We start from the raw sequence: 19759 nt of genomic DNA on the forward strand, positions 1-19759 counted from the left end.
TCCAGACGCAGAGGATGTCCCCTTGTCACAGTCACAGTCTTGAGGATAAATAGATGATGGGATAGATCTCTGTACTGACCCCTGATATATTTATACATATTAATTAGATCTCCCCTCTATGTGTGGTCTGACTAGTGATTTGTAAAGTGGCAGGACTATCTTCTCATCACAGGCATTTGAAATTGTAAAAAAATCTATTTCCATATAGATTGTCAATAATATATAGATTGCCACCCATCCCACAGCTCCAAAAGCACAAGTTGTTGTGATATAGTAACTACTGATATCAATAGGAAACCTGTTAACAGAGGTGTACAGTACAAATCTCCAAGCTAAATGCCGAATTGATACAGTTCTTAGAAAACTACGGTTGGCCTTGTTTCATCTAAAGCATAGGTGTCAATCTCTGGCCCGCGGGCCAAATTTGGCCCGCAGTGTAATTATATTTGGCCCGCGAGGCTATACCAAATGACTACTAAAGCTAGCCCGCCGGTATTATACAGCGCATTCATTCATCGCTAATACTACAAATCCCATAATGCCTTGCTGATGTTTTGGCGCGTCAATAAGGACAGGTCCCAGAAACGCCCTCTCCTGTGTGACAGAAGTCATAGCGATCTCAAGCTACAACTGTCACTGTGGAACCCCTTCCCAAAAATGGCAAAAAGAAAGGCAGACAACAGGAACTTTCTGGACAGGTGGGAGACAGAATATCTGTTTACATATGTAAAAGACAGACCTGTTTGTTTGATTTGTGGAGTCAACGTGGCTATAACTAAGGAGTACAACATTCGACGACACTATGAAACAAAACACCATGACAAGTACAAGGACCTGGACATGACTCAAAAGAGCCAGAAAGTGGAGGAGATGAAAAGAAGTTTGGTTTCACAACAGAATATGTTCAAAAAAGCCACATCACAAAGTGAGGCTGCTGTAAAAGCTAGTTATATTGTAGCAGTAGAGATCGCAAAATCAGCCCGGCCCTTTAATGAGGGAGAGTTTGTGAAAAAGTGCATGTTGAAAGTTTGTGACATCGTGTGCCCAGAGAAAAAGCAAGCCTTTTCAAACGTGAGCCTGAGCAGAAACACAGTAGCTGATCGCACATGTGATCTTGCCACCAATCTGTATGACCAGCTTTTGGAAAAGAGAAAAGATTTCGTTGCATTCTCCCTTGCTGTGGATGAGAGCAGCGACGCATCTGATACTGCTCAGCTGTCAGTCTTCATCCGTGGAGTGGACTCAAATATGTGTGTTACAGTGGAGCTATTGGGATTCAAATCAATGCATGGCACAACCACAGGAAAGGAAATCTTTGAGGAGGTTTCCAAATGCGTAACTGAAATAAAGCCGTCGTGGGATTAACGACAGATGGTGCGCCAGCGATGTGCGGTAAAACAAGTGGACTGGTGGGCAGGGTCCGGGAGAAGATGCAGGAAGAGAACTGTGCAGGTGAACTAACTGTTTATCACTGCATCATACATCAGGAATCACTGTGTGGCAAAGCCCTAAAGATGGAACATGTTATGACCACAGTAACACAAGTAGTTAACTTTATAAGAGCCAAAGGTCTGAATCACCGCCAGTTTAAGTCTTTTCTGGAGGAGTGTGGTTCGGCGTATTCAGACGTGCCGTATCACACAGAGGTGAGATGGTTAAGCCGAGGAAAAGTACTGAATAGATGTTTTGAGCTGCATGAGGAAATATGTCAGTTTCTGGAAAGCAAAGGGAAGGACACAGCAGAGCTTCGGGAGAAAAAGTTTCTGTGTTAGCTGGCCTTTCTGTGTGACATCTCGAGCCATCTCGATGCGCTGAACCTGCAGCTTCAGGGGCGCGGGCGCATCATCACAGACATGTACGCTGCAGTGAGGGCTTTTAAAACTAAACTGTGCCTGTGGGAGAATCAGATGCTGCAAGGAAACCTTGGCCATTTTCCCTGCTGTCAAACCATGAAAACGCAGTTCTTTACCAACTTGTTCCCATGTGCACAGTTTGCTGAAAAACTCAGTGTACTCGGCGCTGAGTTTAGCCGGCGATTTGCCGACTTTGATGTCCAGAAATGTAGGTTTGAACTGCTCAGTAATCCCTTCGCAGTTAATGTGGAAAACGCACCAACCAACCTCCAAATGGAGCTAATTGAACTCCAGTGTAATGACACGCTGAAGTCAAAGTATGATGCTGTGGGCGCCGCACAGTTTCCACAGTTCATCCCTGACACAATGCCTCAGCTCCGCACCCAAGCTGCTCAGATGCTCTCCATGTTCGGCAGCACTTATCTATGTGAGCAACTTTTCTCCTCGATGAAGATGACCAAAACATCTCACAGGAGACGTCTGACTGATGAACACCTTCGCTCGATACTGAGGATTTCCTCAGCTCAAAGCCTGAGCCCAGACATTGATGAACTATCATCCAAGAAGAGATGTCAGGTATCTGGCTTGGGCACATCAGATTAGATCAGTGTGCAGCAAACTGAGCAATAATTAATGTTTTCTTTATGCACTTTTTCTTGCTACTCCAAGACATGGGCTTGAATGGTTGATTGATTTTATTATTGTTATTTTATTTTAAAAATTATTATTATTTATTATTATTTAAATCTTATTTAATAAATGAATATGCTTGTTCCATATTCAATGTTAAAGCAAATCTTGTTTGGGTCCATGTTAAAAAGTTCATTTGTTCAATGCTGGCCCGCGACTTTGTTCAAGTTTTACATTTTGGCCCACTGTGTATTTAAGTTTGACACCCCTGATCTAAAGGATCTCAAGAGATGAAATATTTTATCAGAAGAATATATAAAAAATAAATCTTTACTTTAAAGGGAGCCTGTCACCATGGCGGCACCACAGTCTGCAGGCAGCATATTATACAGCAGCACGAGATCTACAAAGTGATATATAGGGGAGTATATATAAGATGAAACTTTTCTCCACTTTTTGAAGTGTCTGCTTAGTTTGAAGCCATTTTGGGGACAAAATTACAAAATGTGACATTGGGCATCATTGTTAAATTTGTCACACAAATTACATAATTTCTCTGTCTAAAGTCTTATCTTATTTATTACAAAGCTTCTGTCTGCACGTACTACATCTGGGCACTAGAGAAGACCTGTGACTTTTTTGCAACTTTTCAAAATGCCTAAATAACAGAAATTTACACGAATAAGTGACAAGTAATAGGGAGTTTTTTCCTGTAAAACTATATAGCAATCTGCTCAGCTCCCCCTGTTGTATACCATGCATTTCCATAGTGATAGGTTTACGTTAAATAATAGCTTGTCATTACAAAATACCTTATAAACAATCAAATTTATGTGTTCAATAAACTTCCAATATCACATTTGAATTTTAGTGACCTAGTTTATAATAATGCAGTGTCACTGTATTTTGTGTACTGTATATCCCAAAGGCTGTATATAGAGAGAGTGAGAGTTTCCTAGTTAGTGTTACTAGACAGGGCTGGCACCACCTTCCCTCTCTAGGAGGAAGTAGATCAGCCGAGTGTGAGCTATGGGTGTGCAAATAGCAAATGAGTAGAGTTAAGTCTCATTCACACCTCAGTGTTTCACGAACGTGTTCTGTACGTGTTTTCCCACAGACAGCACACGTCCCATTCATTTTAATGTGTGTATTCGGACATCAGTGTTTTAGCACTGTCCTTGGGTGAGTGTTCACGAATCCATCACGCCTATTATAATCTATGGGTCTGTGAAAACCACGGATGCCACGGATGTTTCACAGATCATTAGGAAGAGATCCTTTGAAAATTATTTTTCAGCTGTTCAGTGTCAGTGAAACACGGATGGCACACGGACAGCAAAAAAGGGACACATGGACCCAACACAGATCCTTCACGGACAGCTTCACGGATGCATCACTGACCACCTGCTCACGGATTTGAGCACGGAGACGGATGTGTGAATGAGGCTTTAGACAGGGAAAACCTCTCACCCTGTAAAATTACAAGCAGCAAAGTGACAGTGTATGTGCCAGCCCTGGAGGGAAAGAGATGTTGGATCCTACAGAACATTCAGCATCCATTTAATGGAGAGTGCAGAGGACCTGACAGAGAATGTAAGTGCTTTTATATAGAGGCTACAGACTTCCCTGCATGTTGGTGGGAGCAATTAACTTCAGGTTCCTCATAATATAAAAATAACATACTGGCTATCTGTCAAGAGACTGTATTCCACTAAAAGAATACTGTGGACATACCAACATAGTGAGAGTGATAGAGACAAGTTACACCCGTTGGTCAATTCAGGGAGTTTGTGCTGATTTCAAGAAACAAACTTTGAGGGAACTCTCACTGGGCACATTGCCTCCTATACACAGCCTTGGGAAATTGCATATGCCAAATGTAAATACTGAATATAATGTGTACAGTGCCTGTGTGAACCATCTATTGAACTGCATCAGTACAGCTGACTTGTAGCACTAAAACAGGCCTCATTATAGATCTGCATTGCCATTTGCATCACCACAACTGTGCATTAGAAGCTCCCATCCACGGGACCTCTGCCTTGCACCCCAAAACCTTTTTGCACCAAGGGAACCTCCACTACCACCAGGCAGAGGACCCCAGGACACATCAGAAAAGTGCATGTAATCAGACATTGCACAGAAGATTAAGCCTATATAGACACATGCATGTAGACACAGCAATGATATCACAAAATGGAATATATCCCAAATGATTGCATTTAGACAGCAAGGTTTCTCTGCTCATCTTTAAAGTGTCAATGAACTTTGAAAAAAGGTTTTGGTTGGTGGAGGTGTGAGTGCTGAGATCACCATCGATCGCTAAAACAAGAAGAGAGGAGCATTCACATAGTGCTCTCTCCTCGCTGCAGGGGGTGGGCTCAATAAAAAGTTTGTGGGCCTATCTAGATTCTTTCTCCTGTGGCGAGGAGAAAGCATGCTGTGTGAGCACTTTTCTCTCCTCATTCTAGCAATTGGTGGGGATCTCAGCACTCATACCCCCCAAAATCTTTGATATGTCACTATGATGTATCAAAAGTTTTAGTTTTTTTTATTTTAGTGACACTTGTCCCTTGAATTAATTTCCTTTGCAATTTGTACTTTGTCGATCTGCAGATAAATAGTTTCAATCTTACTGCCACCATAGTAAGGCCTCATGCACACGACCGTTTTTCGGGTCCGCATCCGAGCCACAGTTTTTGCGGCTCGGGTGCAGACCTATTCACTTCAATGGGGCCGCAAAAGATGCGGACAGCACTCCATGTGTTGCCCGCATCCTTTGCTCCGTTCCGTGGCCCCGCAAAAAAAATATAGCATGTCCTATTCTTTTTTTTTTTTTTTAAACAAATTTTATTTCGGGAAAAGACATGTATGGTTCATGACAAAATATAATCATCATTGAGATCACCAGATCTTGGAGGTTACATATCATATCAGTAAAAGACATTGTTACATGGAAACAGGTTGATGGTTTTGTGTACCATTTAGGCTACTTTCACACTAGCGTTCGGGGCTCCGCTTGTGAGCTCCGTTTGAAGGGGCTCACAAGCGGCCCCGAACGCAGCCGTCCAGCCCTAATGCATTCTCAGTGGAGGCGGATCCGCTGAGAATGCATCAGTCTGCCAGCGTTCAGCCTCCGCTCCGCTTCGGGTGTCCGCCTGGCCGTGCGGAGGCGAGCGGATCCGTCCAGACTTACAATGTAAGTCAATGGGGACGGATCCGTTTGAAGATGACACTATATGGCTCAATCTTCAAACGGATCCGCCCCCATTGACTTTCAATGTAAAGTCTGGACGGATCCGTTCAGGCTACTTTCAGACTTAGAAATTTTTCTAAGTTATAATGCAGACGGATCCGTTCTGAACGGATGCAAACTTCTGCATTATAGGAGCGGATCCGTCTGATGAAACATCAGATGGACCCGCTCCGAATGCTAGTGTGAAAGTAGCCTTACTGGAGAGTAAGTGATCCATACAATATGTTTCCCATTTTTTCCCTCCTTTTTCCAAAAACCTCCCCCCCATCCCCCTCCCTTTTCCTGAACCCCCCTCCTTCCCTAACCCCCCAACATTATTTAACCTAGTAAATATCCTGCTCGAGAACCAAATACAACTTGGCATATTCCATATATCAAGACAGAAATAGCGAAAATCTTATGCTGATCATATACATTTTTCCCCTGTACCGTTGTAAACTGAGTATCATTGTGCTAAGTGGCCTAGCGGCCCTTTCAGCTGTCCTGTTAAGTACCATTGCGTAAGAGTTTCATTATATTCTCTATTTCCGAGAATTTTGGCAGAAAACCTCGCCATCTTTTCAGAAACTTGCCTCCTTTTCCTTCTTTACTTCTTTCTGCCTCCCTACTTCTTTCCACCTCGTCAGCAAAGAAAATAGCTTTCAATTCGATACTTCCTACTTTGATGCCTTCAAATTTCCCACTAGAGTTTAAAAGGCGAACCAGGGGTTCCACAGCCAAATTAAACAGAAGGGGGGACAAGGGACAACCTTGTCTGGTTCCCCTATGCAGGTTGAAAGGCTCAGATAGAAAACCCTGCATGCCTATCCTGGCCATTGGGGCTGTGTACAGCTTTGACAGGTACTCCCTGAAAGAGCCCCTTATCCCAATCTTGTCTAGCACCCTCCCTAGCCATTCCCAGTGTATACTGTCAAAAGCTTTTTCAGCATCTAGGGTGACTAGGGAGGGTGCTGACTTTCCCCCTTCTCTCCGGCTAACCTCATCTAAAACCGCCAGAACCCTTCGTATATTGGTAACCGCCGACCGCGCTCTTACAAAACCAACCTGCATTGGGCTGATCAGGCCCGGAGGAATGCGAGCTAGCCTATTTGCCATTAGTTTTGAGAGGATTTTAAGATCCTGGTTAATGAGGGAGATCGGACGATACGACGTGGGGTCTTCAGCTGGTTTTCCCTCTTTTGGTAGCATGCGTATATGTGCCATGTTCATATGTGATGTCAATTTTCCCCCATTTAGAAGAACATTTCCCAATTTAGACAACACGGGCGAAATTTGTACTTTTAGAGCTTTAAAAAAATCGCCTGAATAACCATCAGGCCCTGGCACTTTATTCCCGGACAACTGGGAAATCGTATTTTGTATTTTCATTTCCGTAATGGGCATATTAAGCAGGGTTAGATCTTCCTGAGTGATGTTCGGGAGGTTTAAACCATCTAGGAGATTTGATTTCCTCTCTACCTGACCTGATGGTTTGCTATATAGGTTAGAGTAATAATTTCTGAAGATTTTCAGAATTTCTGCGGGTTGTGACACTATATTCCCTACTGGATCTCGCAAATGACTTACTGGGGCTGTCTGGCGGCAGCCCTTAGCCAAATTAGCCAAAAGTCTACCGGCCTTGTTACCAAATTTGTGTAGATCTAGCTCCCATTGGGCCTTATGGAAACCCTATCTTCTCAGTGCCCACATTTCAAAATGTCTTCTGACCTCTATCCAATTCTGTTTGTTTTCTGGCGTTTGGGTTTGCACAAAAGCCCTATATCTTCGCTGGACCTCTTGCCTCTTTTAATGAATTGGGTTTTAGTAGCTCTCTTAAGTCCTGTAATATATGCTATCAACCTGCCCCTTAACACTGCCTTGCCCGCTTCCCAGAAAAGTAGAGGGTCTGTCTCATGCTCCTGATTGAGAGTGCTATATTCCAGCCACCATCCCCTTAACAGTTCAACAAAGGTCTCATCATTCACTAAGAAGGACGGGAACTTCCAGATTAGCTCCAATCCTTTCGGTTCTGTATCCGCCAGCACCAGAACCACTGGCGAATGGTCTGAAATTACTAAGTTCTCAATGGACACTTCTCTAATTCTAGGTAAAAGTTCCGGTTTTGCAAACCAGTAATCTATACGGGACCATGAGTTTTGCGCATGGCAGAAGTGGGTGTATTCCCGATCATCAGGATGTGAAATCCTCCAAACATCTAAATCCTCCAAACTAGTGCGGTGTCATCCGTAAAGGAAGACAAAACCCCTCTCCTCCCCTGCGCTTTTGCCCTCAGTTTTTCCAGGTGATTATGGTCCTCTATTTCGACCATTGTGACATTAAAATCTCCTCCTACGATTTTATCCCCTATTGCATCTGCTAAGATTCTATCTCTCAGGGAAGCAAAAAAGCGGCCTTGTGCTACATTAGGAGCATAGATATTGTAAAGGCTGAGACGTTTAGGCATTTCTATAAAGGGCCTTCCGTTCTGTTACCCAAATTGTGGAAGGCACACAGGCGGCATCCGTGTTTTGCGGACCACAAAACACGTCACGGTCGTGTGAACAAGCCCTAAGTATGCAATAAATATGCTGCCCTTAATTTTTCTCTGTTTAGTATCCTGCTGTATGCTGTCTATAATAACATAAACAGCATTTGTTTTGTTTTTTGCTTTCTTTTAGGAATTAAAAATGCTGTTGATAACTGTATAACAGTGCCTAACACTGATCAGAAGGACACAGATGGTGATGGTGTAGGTGATGTTTGTGACAGCTGTCCCACAATTCGGAATCCAGACCAGGTAAGTCTCACTGCAGTCATCAAATGCAACAGCAAATAGGATAGTTGCACACATATTCTTTTTTTGTGTGGTGTTTTATTGCCTTGTAAAAATATGCCATGACATTCATGCATTTTTTTAACAATTTTTGTAGTGGTGTTTTCTAGTCACAAAACATTTTTACTTGCGTCTTTTTCAGATTTTTTTTTCTAAAGGGAAATCTATGGGAAAACACCTGAAAAAGTGCCCCACACAGAGCAAGCGACGATTTGAACAAAACACCAAGGGGCAAAAATAAAGCTATTACAAAACTGTGTTTGTAGGACATTTAATAATTTCCTACTGGCCAGCATGTTTTTTTGCATCCAAAACAAATGGCAATAAAAAATACAGCATTTAAAAAAAACATGTACATGTGTGACCAACCATATATATGTAATGCACATTCATTACTTTGTTGTGTTCACTTATTTTTGTATCTTTTTTTTTTTTTTTTACATAAAAACATACACATGCAAACACATCCCTGTAAGGAATTATTCTTATCTTCCCCTGATGTGTACCCCAGGTACAAGACCTCGGTATTCAGCTTGATTTGATTCCTATATCTGGCCAGAGAGAGTGATAATGAGATATGACACAGTGCTGTGTAATTTCAAAATGACTCTAAATTTTATTATCCTTATGACACATATATATAGTATTCAATGACGTGATCTTTAAGTTAAACAGTAACACATGTTTTTAGCCAGCTACACCTTTATCTTATCTCTTTGCCAGAGTCCAAGGCTATCTATACCATGCAAGCAAAAACCTCTGGTCATGGCTTTCTCTATGGACTTTGACCTGCTACATGTCCCTGTAAATGTATAGTTCATGATAAAATATAAGCTTATATAAAAATAGGTTTTGGACTGAAATAGAACCTATCAATCCTCTCTTTAAAACCCATTTACATATCTATATAATGTGGGTTTTTCATTTTGTTCCTTTCTAGTTTTTTTCCTCAGTTTGAATGTTGGGTGTACCCCTCTTTCGGCCATCTTTTGACATACGGCCAGAAGGGAGGGCACACACTGCAGACAACAGCAGAGACACACTATTGCAGCGATCGCGGCGAGTACCACTCCTAAAACATACCTTATTTGACCAAAGTCAGGTATCCAGCCAAAAAGCCAGTCCCACCAACCTTGGTCAACATCTTCTTTTATATGTTTTATCATCTCTTCTAGTTGGCCTATTTTATCTTTTATTCCACGGGAGTGATCTGATAAATTGAAACAACACATCCTGGAACGCTGAGCATCCTATACCATGTTGAAACAATAAATAGTCAATAGTTGCCCTATTCTGAAAGATAGCCTTTTTATATGATTGTATATCCAGCAGCATATCTTGCAGAACTGCACTAGTGACATCTATCTGTTTTACCATACAACAGGCAAGTTTTGATGTTGTCCTGTGGTTATATATGGCCAAACCTGGTACTCCTATCAAAGATACCCCTTAACTCATGTATTCTGCTCTAGAGAGGAGATTCACATTATAATCACTATTTTCTGGTAACTGTAGGGAAGTGTCTCTCGTGTGTCGTGTCTGTATTGCTGGGAATAGTGGTATCATTGCTAATGTCAACCTAGCTATTATACAGGGTCCCTCTGTAATATTGGCCGGTATATATGTGTAACTAGTATTCCCACAGGCCAATACCCATCCTGCTGGTAGAGGTACATGTTTGTCTAGGGATGGTACTGTTTTTGTAATATTACATTGCATATATATATTTTTTTTTTCTAATACTATCTTTTTACAACTTTCTGGATTTCTATCATATTACTTTGCAGAGTCTCATATGTAGGACAGTTATAACAAGCATGATAAGGATTTACATATCCATATTTAACATCATGATCCTGCAAATCTGTGTCATTTGATTGGGAACGTAGGAGCCCCATCCATACAGCTACTGGGGTGGGGACTGCAATTATCAAGGCACTACATTTCAGCCATCTCGAGGAATTTCCTGACTGCGTCATCTCGTTGGGGGTCAAGGCCGTCTGCCTCCGTTAGTACCCCTTCTGTATCTTCTTCGAGGTCAAGGCTGTCTGCCTCCGTTAGTACCTCTGGGCCTCGTTGGAGGTCAGGGCTGTCTGCCCCCGTTAGTACCTCCTGTCCTTCTTCAAGGCCAAGGCTGTCTGCCTCCGTTCCTGCCTCCTCTCTTTCTCTCACAAGCTTCACTTGGGTGGCGTGGATCCAAATTGGAGATTGTTCAGTCAGCACAGCTGTTCTGGTTACTGCAACGACAGTAGTAGGTGGGCCGTATACGAAATCACCTTGAGCTCTTCCTTTCTTCAGTGTTTCGACCACCATCTCATCCCCCACCCTGTATGGGTGGGTGGGTTCCTGTGGAAAAGAGGGAGACTTACAAGCAACTTTGTCCTCAGTTTTGTTAGGTACCTGTATCAATTTAGTGACATAGTCTTCCCTAATCTGGTCTATGTCGCCTTCCTGTACCACTAGGGGGCGTCTTGCCTATGGTGTGGGGAAAGGCCTACCCATAAGGATTTCAACGCTGTTATGCCCTACTCCGTAGAAATGTGCTATTTAAGATGGAAGCACTATGTTGGGGGAATGCATAACTTCCCCTCTTTGCAGACTAATTCTAATCCTGTCTTAGGATTTTTCTGCAATACTGGATAACACCAGTCTTGCTGTTCCTGTTCAGTGGCATACCACTGAAGATCAGTAAGTATTTGCAACATCTCAGGGGTTGGAGGTGCCAAACATGGCATCTCCCAATGGTTACACAAACTTGTGAGGTTGCATTTGGCCACTCGTTTCGCCACCTTATCTGCCAGCGCATTGCCCTGTGAGACATGATCCTTACCATCTGCTGCCGTGAATCCTCTCCTCTGCCAGATCATACCATGGTCCCACACTACCCCACGTGCGTACCTACTCTCAGTATAAATGGTGACAGGTCTATCAGTATGTAGAATACATGCTCTAGTGAGTGCAATGAGCTCAGCTGCCTGCTGTGTTGAGTGTGGATGTCCTTGAGTAGGCCTACAATATCATGAGTGGTGTGCAAAATGGTGTAATGTCACATTGTAAAAGGAGTTGCCAACTCTACCATCATAGCACAGGCTGCAAGAGAACACAGACATGCCGGCATCCCCTGGACAGAGGTGGGCATAACCTTTGAGAAAAATACACAAGGACGCAACTTGCCTCCGTTTTCTTGTGTCAGTACACCCGCCATGGTTTTACAATTTTGGCGTGCAAACATGTGGAAGGGCATATTATAGTCAGGGAGGCCCAGCCCTGGACTCGACATGAGCGAACATTTCAGATAATCAAATGCATTGTACATTTCAGAAGACCATTTAATCAAATCTGGATTTTCTTCCAGAGTGGCTTGCCTCAAAACATTGTCAATAGTGGGAGCAATCAGGAATCCATTGTCTACCGTTTATCATACCAAGGAAAGATAACATTTCTTTCTTGGTGTGCGGGGCGACCAAACCCGCAATAGACTGGACTCTTTCTGCGCTGATTCTCCGTTCACCTTTTGTGAGGACAAAGCCCAAGTATTCAACCTGCATTTTACACCATTGCATTTTCTTAAGTGTCACTTTGTGACCACATCCTGACAACCATTGTAAACCATCCTGAATGCTGGCCTCCGCTGACATGCTACACAGTAACAAATCATCGACATATTGCAGCAGCACAGAACCTTAGGGAGATGTACCATGGCTTTAACATCGCTTGGAGGACTATGCTGTACACTACAGGTGAATCAGCATATCCCTGGGGTCTGCACCAGGTCAGTTGGCGTCTGTCAAAGGAAAAAGCAAAAAGTAGTCTGGTTATCTTATCAACTGGGATAGAAAAGAATGCATTTTTCAGATCTATCACACTGAACCAGACAGCGTCTGCTGGAATGGCAGATAATGATTAAGTGACATCAGGTACAACAAGGGCTATAGGCACAATGATGTTGTTGATGGCCCTTAAATCCTGTACAAAGCGGGTAGTACCATCTGCCTTTGTCACTGGATTCACGGGCGTGCTGTACGGTGAAATCACCTCTTCCAGGATTCCCTTTTGTAGGAATTCTTCTATCATTGGCCTAAGTCCATCAAGTTTCTCTTTTAACAACGGGTATTGTTTCTGGAACACTGAGATGACACCTGGTTTCACAGTAGCTTTGTAAGGTGTGCAATCTATGAATCCTGTGTCATATTCATTTGAGGACCATAATGCAGGGTTATTGTTATTAAGTTCTGGGTGGTCCTGTATGTTTGCAAGAATCAATGGCACTGGTGTAGGGATTGGAATGAGATCTGAGTGTACTGTTATGCCCTGAGTCTTTGCTGATACCTGCAAGTCAAGCTTAATGAACAAATCTCTCCCTAACAGGCTGACTGGGCAATCTGGTATAATGCTGAATACATGATCTGTGACGTATTCCCTGTCCATGTTCTCGAGTGGTAGTGAGTCAGTTTTAAAAGGTTTTGTCAAAACCCCATTAATTCACATAGAGGGCTCACACTTCCTTCCTCCCATTCTGAGTCATCTAAGTCCACCCCTTTTAGTCGGACGCTTTGGTCCGTCCTCTGTCTGCCATTTGTATCCTAGCTGTCCAGAAGAACAGAGCTCTGATGTTAAGCACAACACTTAACATGTAACATGTAACTTCAAACATTGAAACAAACAGATCTGACAATACAGACATGAACACACAAAGAGCCCATAAAAACTTTCATTGACTTCAATAAAAAAAATGTACAGCTTGATCAATGCTGTTGGCACCAATAAAAACCAAAAACTTCCAAAAAATAAATAAAAATAAAATTCTCAATGCGCATATTATATAAAAACAAATACCGTATTCCATACACATTCACATACATTTTCATGTACTTAAAACAGCTCATAATCAGTCTTCACACATATTCGCCTCAGTTACAACTCAAAGCCACACCCATTCACATTCCACTGAATCATTCATGTCTTCCAACCCACATTGTTTTATCCCGAAACTTGCAGCACAGACAAACACAGATTTCCTGGAAACAGATATCCATACCACACACAGTTTGTTGCTGCATTTTCCAATCTCTTCTGGTTTTCACTCTGTGATTAATCAACTCTTATAAGAAGACAATATACATGTTATAATCTTAGTCATTTTGTTAAAAGCTGGACTCCCACATTACACTGTTTTGGGGAAGAAAATGACCGAACAATTCTTTATCTTGTATAATATATTACACATTACTTACTCTGCAAGATCTCCTGGCCGCTTTCCCTTATCTCAGGAATGTGTGTGAAGGCGGGGGAAGTGGATTTCTATAGCTCACACTAGAACTAGATACATACAATTCTTATCCATTAACTGATGCTGTCTGAAGTCCACGTGGAAACGTTCTTTTTTATGGTAAGCATTAGTCCATCAGATTGTTACCCTGCCTCCTATTTCCAGCAATCCACAAATCTCCAGAAATCAATAACGCTTTCTGAGGGTTTTTGCTTACATGTTACGGCTACTGGGAGTGAAGACTTTTGTTTAAATACCTCTATCATGTGTTTTTCTATCTCCTTTCATATAATCGATATCTCATGAAGGGTTAGGTTCAAAATATGGTCAGGCGGCAGTGTCGCCTAAGCATAGACCCTTGACCATGTCCATGTGATATATGCTATTGTCTCCTTCCCTGGGAAAGGGGTCTACCGCTTCCATTGCCTCTGTCCACTCTGCCAATTTATCTACCCATGGGTTAAGAAGGTAATACTGTGTAGGACTGACTCGGGCAACATATTGTTTACATGTTTCTCCTGGTTCTGGTTTAGGGTATTCTATCTTAGATTTTTTTTGACTACCCATTATTAAAACTTATTTTCTTACAAAAAGAATTCAAAACACAGAATGTTAGTCTTGGGACGACAGCTGTACACTTACGACCCAGCCTGTCACTTCCCCTTATATAACTACTAATACAAAACAATTTATCATGCAAAACTTCTACAATTATCAAACAACTTATCATGCAAAAACTTCTACAATTATCTTATTAAGAATCAAATCAAGCTGTTAGACCTTCTGTTTCCTAAACAGATCTTTTACGGGACTCCCTGAGCCCAATGAAGTGCACTTTCCTGGTTACTGGATTCCCGGAATCCTTTCTGTTCCCGGAACAGATTTTTTACGGGGCTCCCAGTTCCCTCTGAAGTGCACTTGTCTTATTACCGGATTCCTTGAATCCTAAGGCAAAAACTCCCTGAGTTTATGCTTACTGTATCCCTGACACAGTACTTCGAAGTCTATCTAAGGGTCCCTTATGTACTTACTTGAATCGAGACGTGGTCAGTGCCCCTGGAATGGCCTAAAGGACAAAAATCAGTGTCTCTTCTTACCAAACATCAGGGATGACCTTCCCAATCCCGGACGAGCCCCCAAATTGTAAGGAATTATTCTTATCTTCCCCTGATATGTACCCCAGGTACAAGACCTCGGTATTCAGCTTGATTTGATTCCTATATCTGGCCAGAGAGAGTGATAATGAGATATGACACAGTGCTGTGTAATTTCAAAATGACTCTAAATTTTATTATCCTTATGACACATATATATAGTATTCAATGATGTGATCTTTAAGTTAAACAGTAACACATGTTTTTAGCCAGCTACACCTTTATCTTATCTCTTTGCCAGAGTCCAAGGCTATCTATACCATGCAAGCAAAAACCTCTGGTCATGGCTTTTTCTATGGACTTTGACCTGCTACATGTCCCTGTAAATGTATAGTTCATGATAAGATATAAGCTTATATAAAAATAGGGTTTGGACTGAAATAGAACCTATCAATCCCTGATAGAGATGTCGCGAACATAAAATTTTCTGTTCGCGAACGGCGAACATGAATTTACGCAAATGTTCGCGAACGGGCGAACCGCCATAGACTTCAATAAACAGGCGAATTTTAAAACCCACAGGGACTCTTTCTGGCCACAATAGTGATGGAAAAGTTGTTTCAAGGGGACTAACACCTGGACTGTGGCATGCCGGAGGGGGATCCATGGCAAAACTCCCATGGAAAATTACGTAGCTGACGCAGAGTGTGGTAAGTTGAATTCGCAATGCGATTAATATAACCTGCATTAATCGCATTGCGATTGCAACTTAGATCTGAGTTCCTAATGGTTGTATTGCTAGAATTGACGAATATAACGAATATTTCACTATATTCTCAATCTTCGTTATATTCTAGAAATACAACCATTAGGAACCCAGCTCTAAGTTGAATTCGCAATGCGATTAATATAACCTGTATTAATCGCATTGCGATTACAACTTAGTCAAATTTGTGACACTGCAGCTTCAGAATGAATCTAAGATGGATGCTGTCCTTGCCTTTTGATAGGAGGTGGGAGGGTCTGGGAGGGAGGGTATGCTGATTGGCTGGAATGTGTCTGCTGACTGTGAGGTACAAGGTCAAAGTTTGCTAAATGATGATGTATAGGGGGCGGACCGAACATCGCATATGTTCGCCCGCCACGGCGAACGCGAACAAGCTATGTTCGCCGGGAACTGTTTGCCGGCGAATAGTTTGGGACATCTCTAATGCCTGACTGAAACCTAGAAATATAACATAGCAACATAGTTTATAAGGCTGAAAAAAGACATCTGTCCATCCAGTTCGGCCTGTTAGCCTGCAAGTTGATCCAGAGGAAGGCAAAACAACCCCTTTGAGGTAGAAGCCAATTTTCCTCCCTTTAGGGGGGAAAAAAATTCCTTCCCGACTCCAATCAGGCAATCAGAATAACTCCCTGGATCAACGACCCCTCTCTAGTAGCTATAACCTGTAATATTATTATACTCCAGAAATACATCCAGGCCCCTCTTGAATTCCTTTATTGTAGTCACCATCACCACCTCCTCAGGCAGAGAGTTCCATAGTCTCACTGCTCTTACCATAAAGAATCCTCTCCTATATTTGTGTACAAACCTTCTTTCCTCCAGACGCAGAGGATATCCTATTGAGGACCCTGCCATTAACAGTCAAAGAGCGGCAGTAATTAAAATTTTCCGATATAAAACAAAGAGCTGAAATGTGATTGGCAGTTAAAAGCTCCACCCACTTTTCCTAAATTCTAACCACACTCACCCAGTGACCCATGATGCCAGTTTGGGGACTTTGGCTTTCATATTGTAAGAATAACAGCTTTTTACATTTTCTCATGGAAGTCAATAGGGGAAATCTGATTGGTTTGTGGCTCCGCCCACTTTTTAAATTTGAATTCCCGTCACCCAGTAACCGAATGTACCAAGTTTGAAGACCCTGCCATTAACAGTGTAAGAATGACAGCAATTTAAATATTCCCATTGAATAGCACTAGGTAATATTTGATTGGCTGTTTTAAGCTCCGCCCAGTTTACTGAATTTTAAGCCCAGTCACCCAGTCACCGTCTGTGCCAAAATTGGGGCCTCTGGCTTTAAAACTGTGAGAATGGCAGTATTTGAAAGTATTACATTGAAGTCAATAGGTGAAATCTGATTGGCTGTTTTAGGCTCCACCCACTTTCCCTAAATTTTGACCTCAGTAACCCAGTGAGTAATTGTGCTAAGTTTGGGACAGTTGGCATATAAAACTAAAAGTCCAGCAAGGATGATAATAGTGGATAAATGAGGGTAATAATTAATAAGGTAAATCCAGCAACAAAAGACAAACCCCTATATAATAGATAACTAATGCCATAATTTTTTCTTATTTGATGCACGGTTATACCACCAGCTCAGGGGGACGGCAATGGGCAGCCCCTGTGCCCCTTCCTATGCCAATCTCTTCCTGGGCTGGTGGGAGGACACCATTGTGTTTCCCGACCACGTCGTCTGGTGGGCGGACAATATCCAATTTTGTACGCGATACATAGACGACGTGTTCGTGGTTTGGAAGGGTGGACCCACAGGGTTTAAACAATTTGTCTGTGATCTCAATTCAAACGACGTGGGCCTCAGATTCACCTATGAGTTGGACCCTGTGAGCATTACCTTCCTAGATGTGAGAGTAACCAAAACTGGGGATTCTCTGTCGAGTAACATCTATAGGAAAAGCACGGCCACAAACTCCCTGCTTCACTGGAGCAGTTACCATCCTACCCCTCTTAAACGAGGAATACCTAGGGGCCAATACCTCCGGGTCAAGAGGAATTGCTCCAATGATGCATCTTTCTTCAGTGAAGCAGGGTGTTTGCAAGCTCGTCTACTGGCCAGGGGATACCCCCATAGGGTACTACGGGATGCGTTCAAACACGCATCTACCAAAGCTCGAGCCGAACTACTAGTTCCTAGACGTAGGACGGTGGACGGTCCACAACCGGCACGTATTATCGCCGACTCTGACATTGCTAATAGAGAAATAAGGCAGGTACTCACAAAATATTGGCCAATTTTACACATGGACTCTGACCTTTCTGACATCATAACGCAGCATCCTGCGATCTCTTATAGACGTGGGAAGAGCTTAAAAGACCGTCTCGTTTGCAGCCACTACTCACCACCCATGAAGAGTGGCACATGGTTAGACCGTAAACCTGTGGGGGTCTTCAAATGTGGTAGATGCAAGGCCTGTAAATATGTGTCTACCGCTAAATCAATCACTTGCTCTGCCACGGGACAGTCCTATCAGGTCCGCGATTTTTCTAATTGTCTGTCTAAAGGATTAGTCTATGTCTGCCAATGTCCATGTCCCATGGACTATGTGGGTAAGACCATACGGGAATTCAGGCGGAGAATACTTGAACACATCAATGACATGATCAAAAAGGAGGCTAACCCTGTAGCCACCCATGTCAATGAGTGTCACGGTTGTGACCCGTCTTCTCTCACTTTCACTGTCCTTGAATTAGTGTCTCCCTCACCACGTGGCGGGGACTGGGATAGGCGTATCTTACAAAAAGAGAGTGAGTGGATCCATAGATTTCGATCACAATCCCCTAGTGGCCTCAATGAGCGACTCACTTTTTCATGTTTTTTATAAACATCTCATTGTCATCCTCCTTTTTCCCGGCATCTTTATTTCTACACCTCTAATTTATTGCCACTTTTGTACATCACTTTTGCCATGTTTGCTTGACCCCCTGGCCCGGCTGCTGGATGTCCCTTTATTAGGGTTGTCCTGTCAGCATATTTGTCATCAGTAAAATTTATGGCCCCGCTACTAGGCCTGGGTACATAAAGTACCCGAATGTAGTATCCTCTTTGGTGGACCTTTATCTGTCCATACCTTATTATGTGCCACCTTGGCATCTGTAAGGGGCCTTACTTATCAGAGACCCATATGAACCATGCTATATAGCTTTCTATCCTCCTTTCCCCCTCTCTAGTGCCCTCCCGACTTCCTCTCTGTATTCCTCCACTGTATCTATACCAATGATGCGGCGGTAGCTGTTTTAACATCGCTTAAATCGGCTTTATTATTCATATTCCCCCCAGGGCACGCCTACCCTGGACTTGACACGCCTCCATTCCTCTGCACATCGCCCAGGAGGTGTGTGAGGCGACCGCAACATTTGCGTTCCATTTACCGGCGTGTGTGCGCTCCACTGACCGGATATCCGGTCGGCATCTGCCCGGAAGTACTCATCTCTGCATGCGTTCCACGCTGGAACGCATGCACGTGTTCGGCCGCCGCACATGTTAGTTAGTCTACATGGACCAGGTGCTAGTCACGCCCTGGTAATCTTAAGGAGGGGCATAAAAATAGGCTGACCACTAGCACACCTTGCATCAGACCCTCAGGGTAACCTTGTCACCCCTGCTGGATGGCTCCTTGATGTAAGTACTGACTTTCTGCATGTTCTCCACCACATCAATTTGGCCCACAGGAAGGTTTATTAGGCTCTTTTTACACTCTAGGTCCTAAATGGCATCCACCCAGTGTGATCATACAGCACTGGATTTTTGGTACCGCTGAATTGCCAGTCATCTACCCCCTAATCAAGGTAACCTTCATTAATGGCCATACCGCGCACAGGCATTGTACAATACGTTTATATATATATATATATATATATATATATATATGTATCTATGTCTCCCCTTTTCTCCACAGGGGCCTGTGCACTCTGTGTGTCCATCACATACTGCTCAACTGATCGTATGTACTTTGCCATCCGGCATCTATCTATTTATTTATCTAGTCACCTTCATTCTAAGGTTGGGTCTGACTCTAAGATTGTCTAATACAATACCTTAT

The 19759-nt window shown here is 42.8% G+C and overlaps 1 protein-coding gene across 1 annotated transcript in view; it reads left to right on the forward strand.

Annotated features, from left to right (window-relative positions):
- LOC120991617 (cartilage oligomeric matrix protein) overlaps positions 1 to 19759 on the forward strand; it is a 156189-nt gene that overhangs the window by 83354 nt on the left and 53076 nt on the right. The window contains exon 11 of the mRNA XM_040420417.1: positions 8397 to 8515. Within this exon, the coding sequence (XP_040276351.1) occupies positions 8397 to 8515 (119 nt within the window). The remainder of the gene's footprint in view (positions 1 to 8396; positions 8516 to 19759) is intronic.

This window comes from Bufo bufo, chromosome 2, assembly GCF_905171765.1.
Source record: "Bufo bufo chromosome 2, aBufBuf1.1, whole genome shotgun sequence".
Taxonomy (NCBI): domain Eukaryota; kingdom Metazoa; phylum Chordata; class Amphibia; order Anura; family Bufonidae; genus Bufo; species Bufo bufo.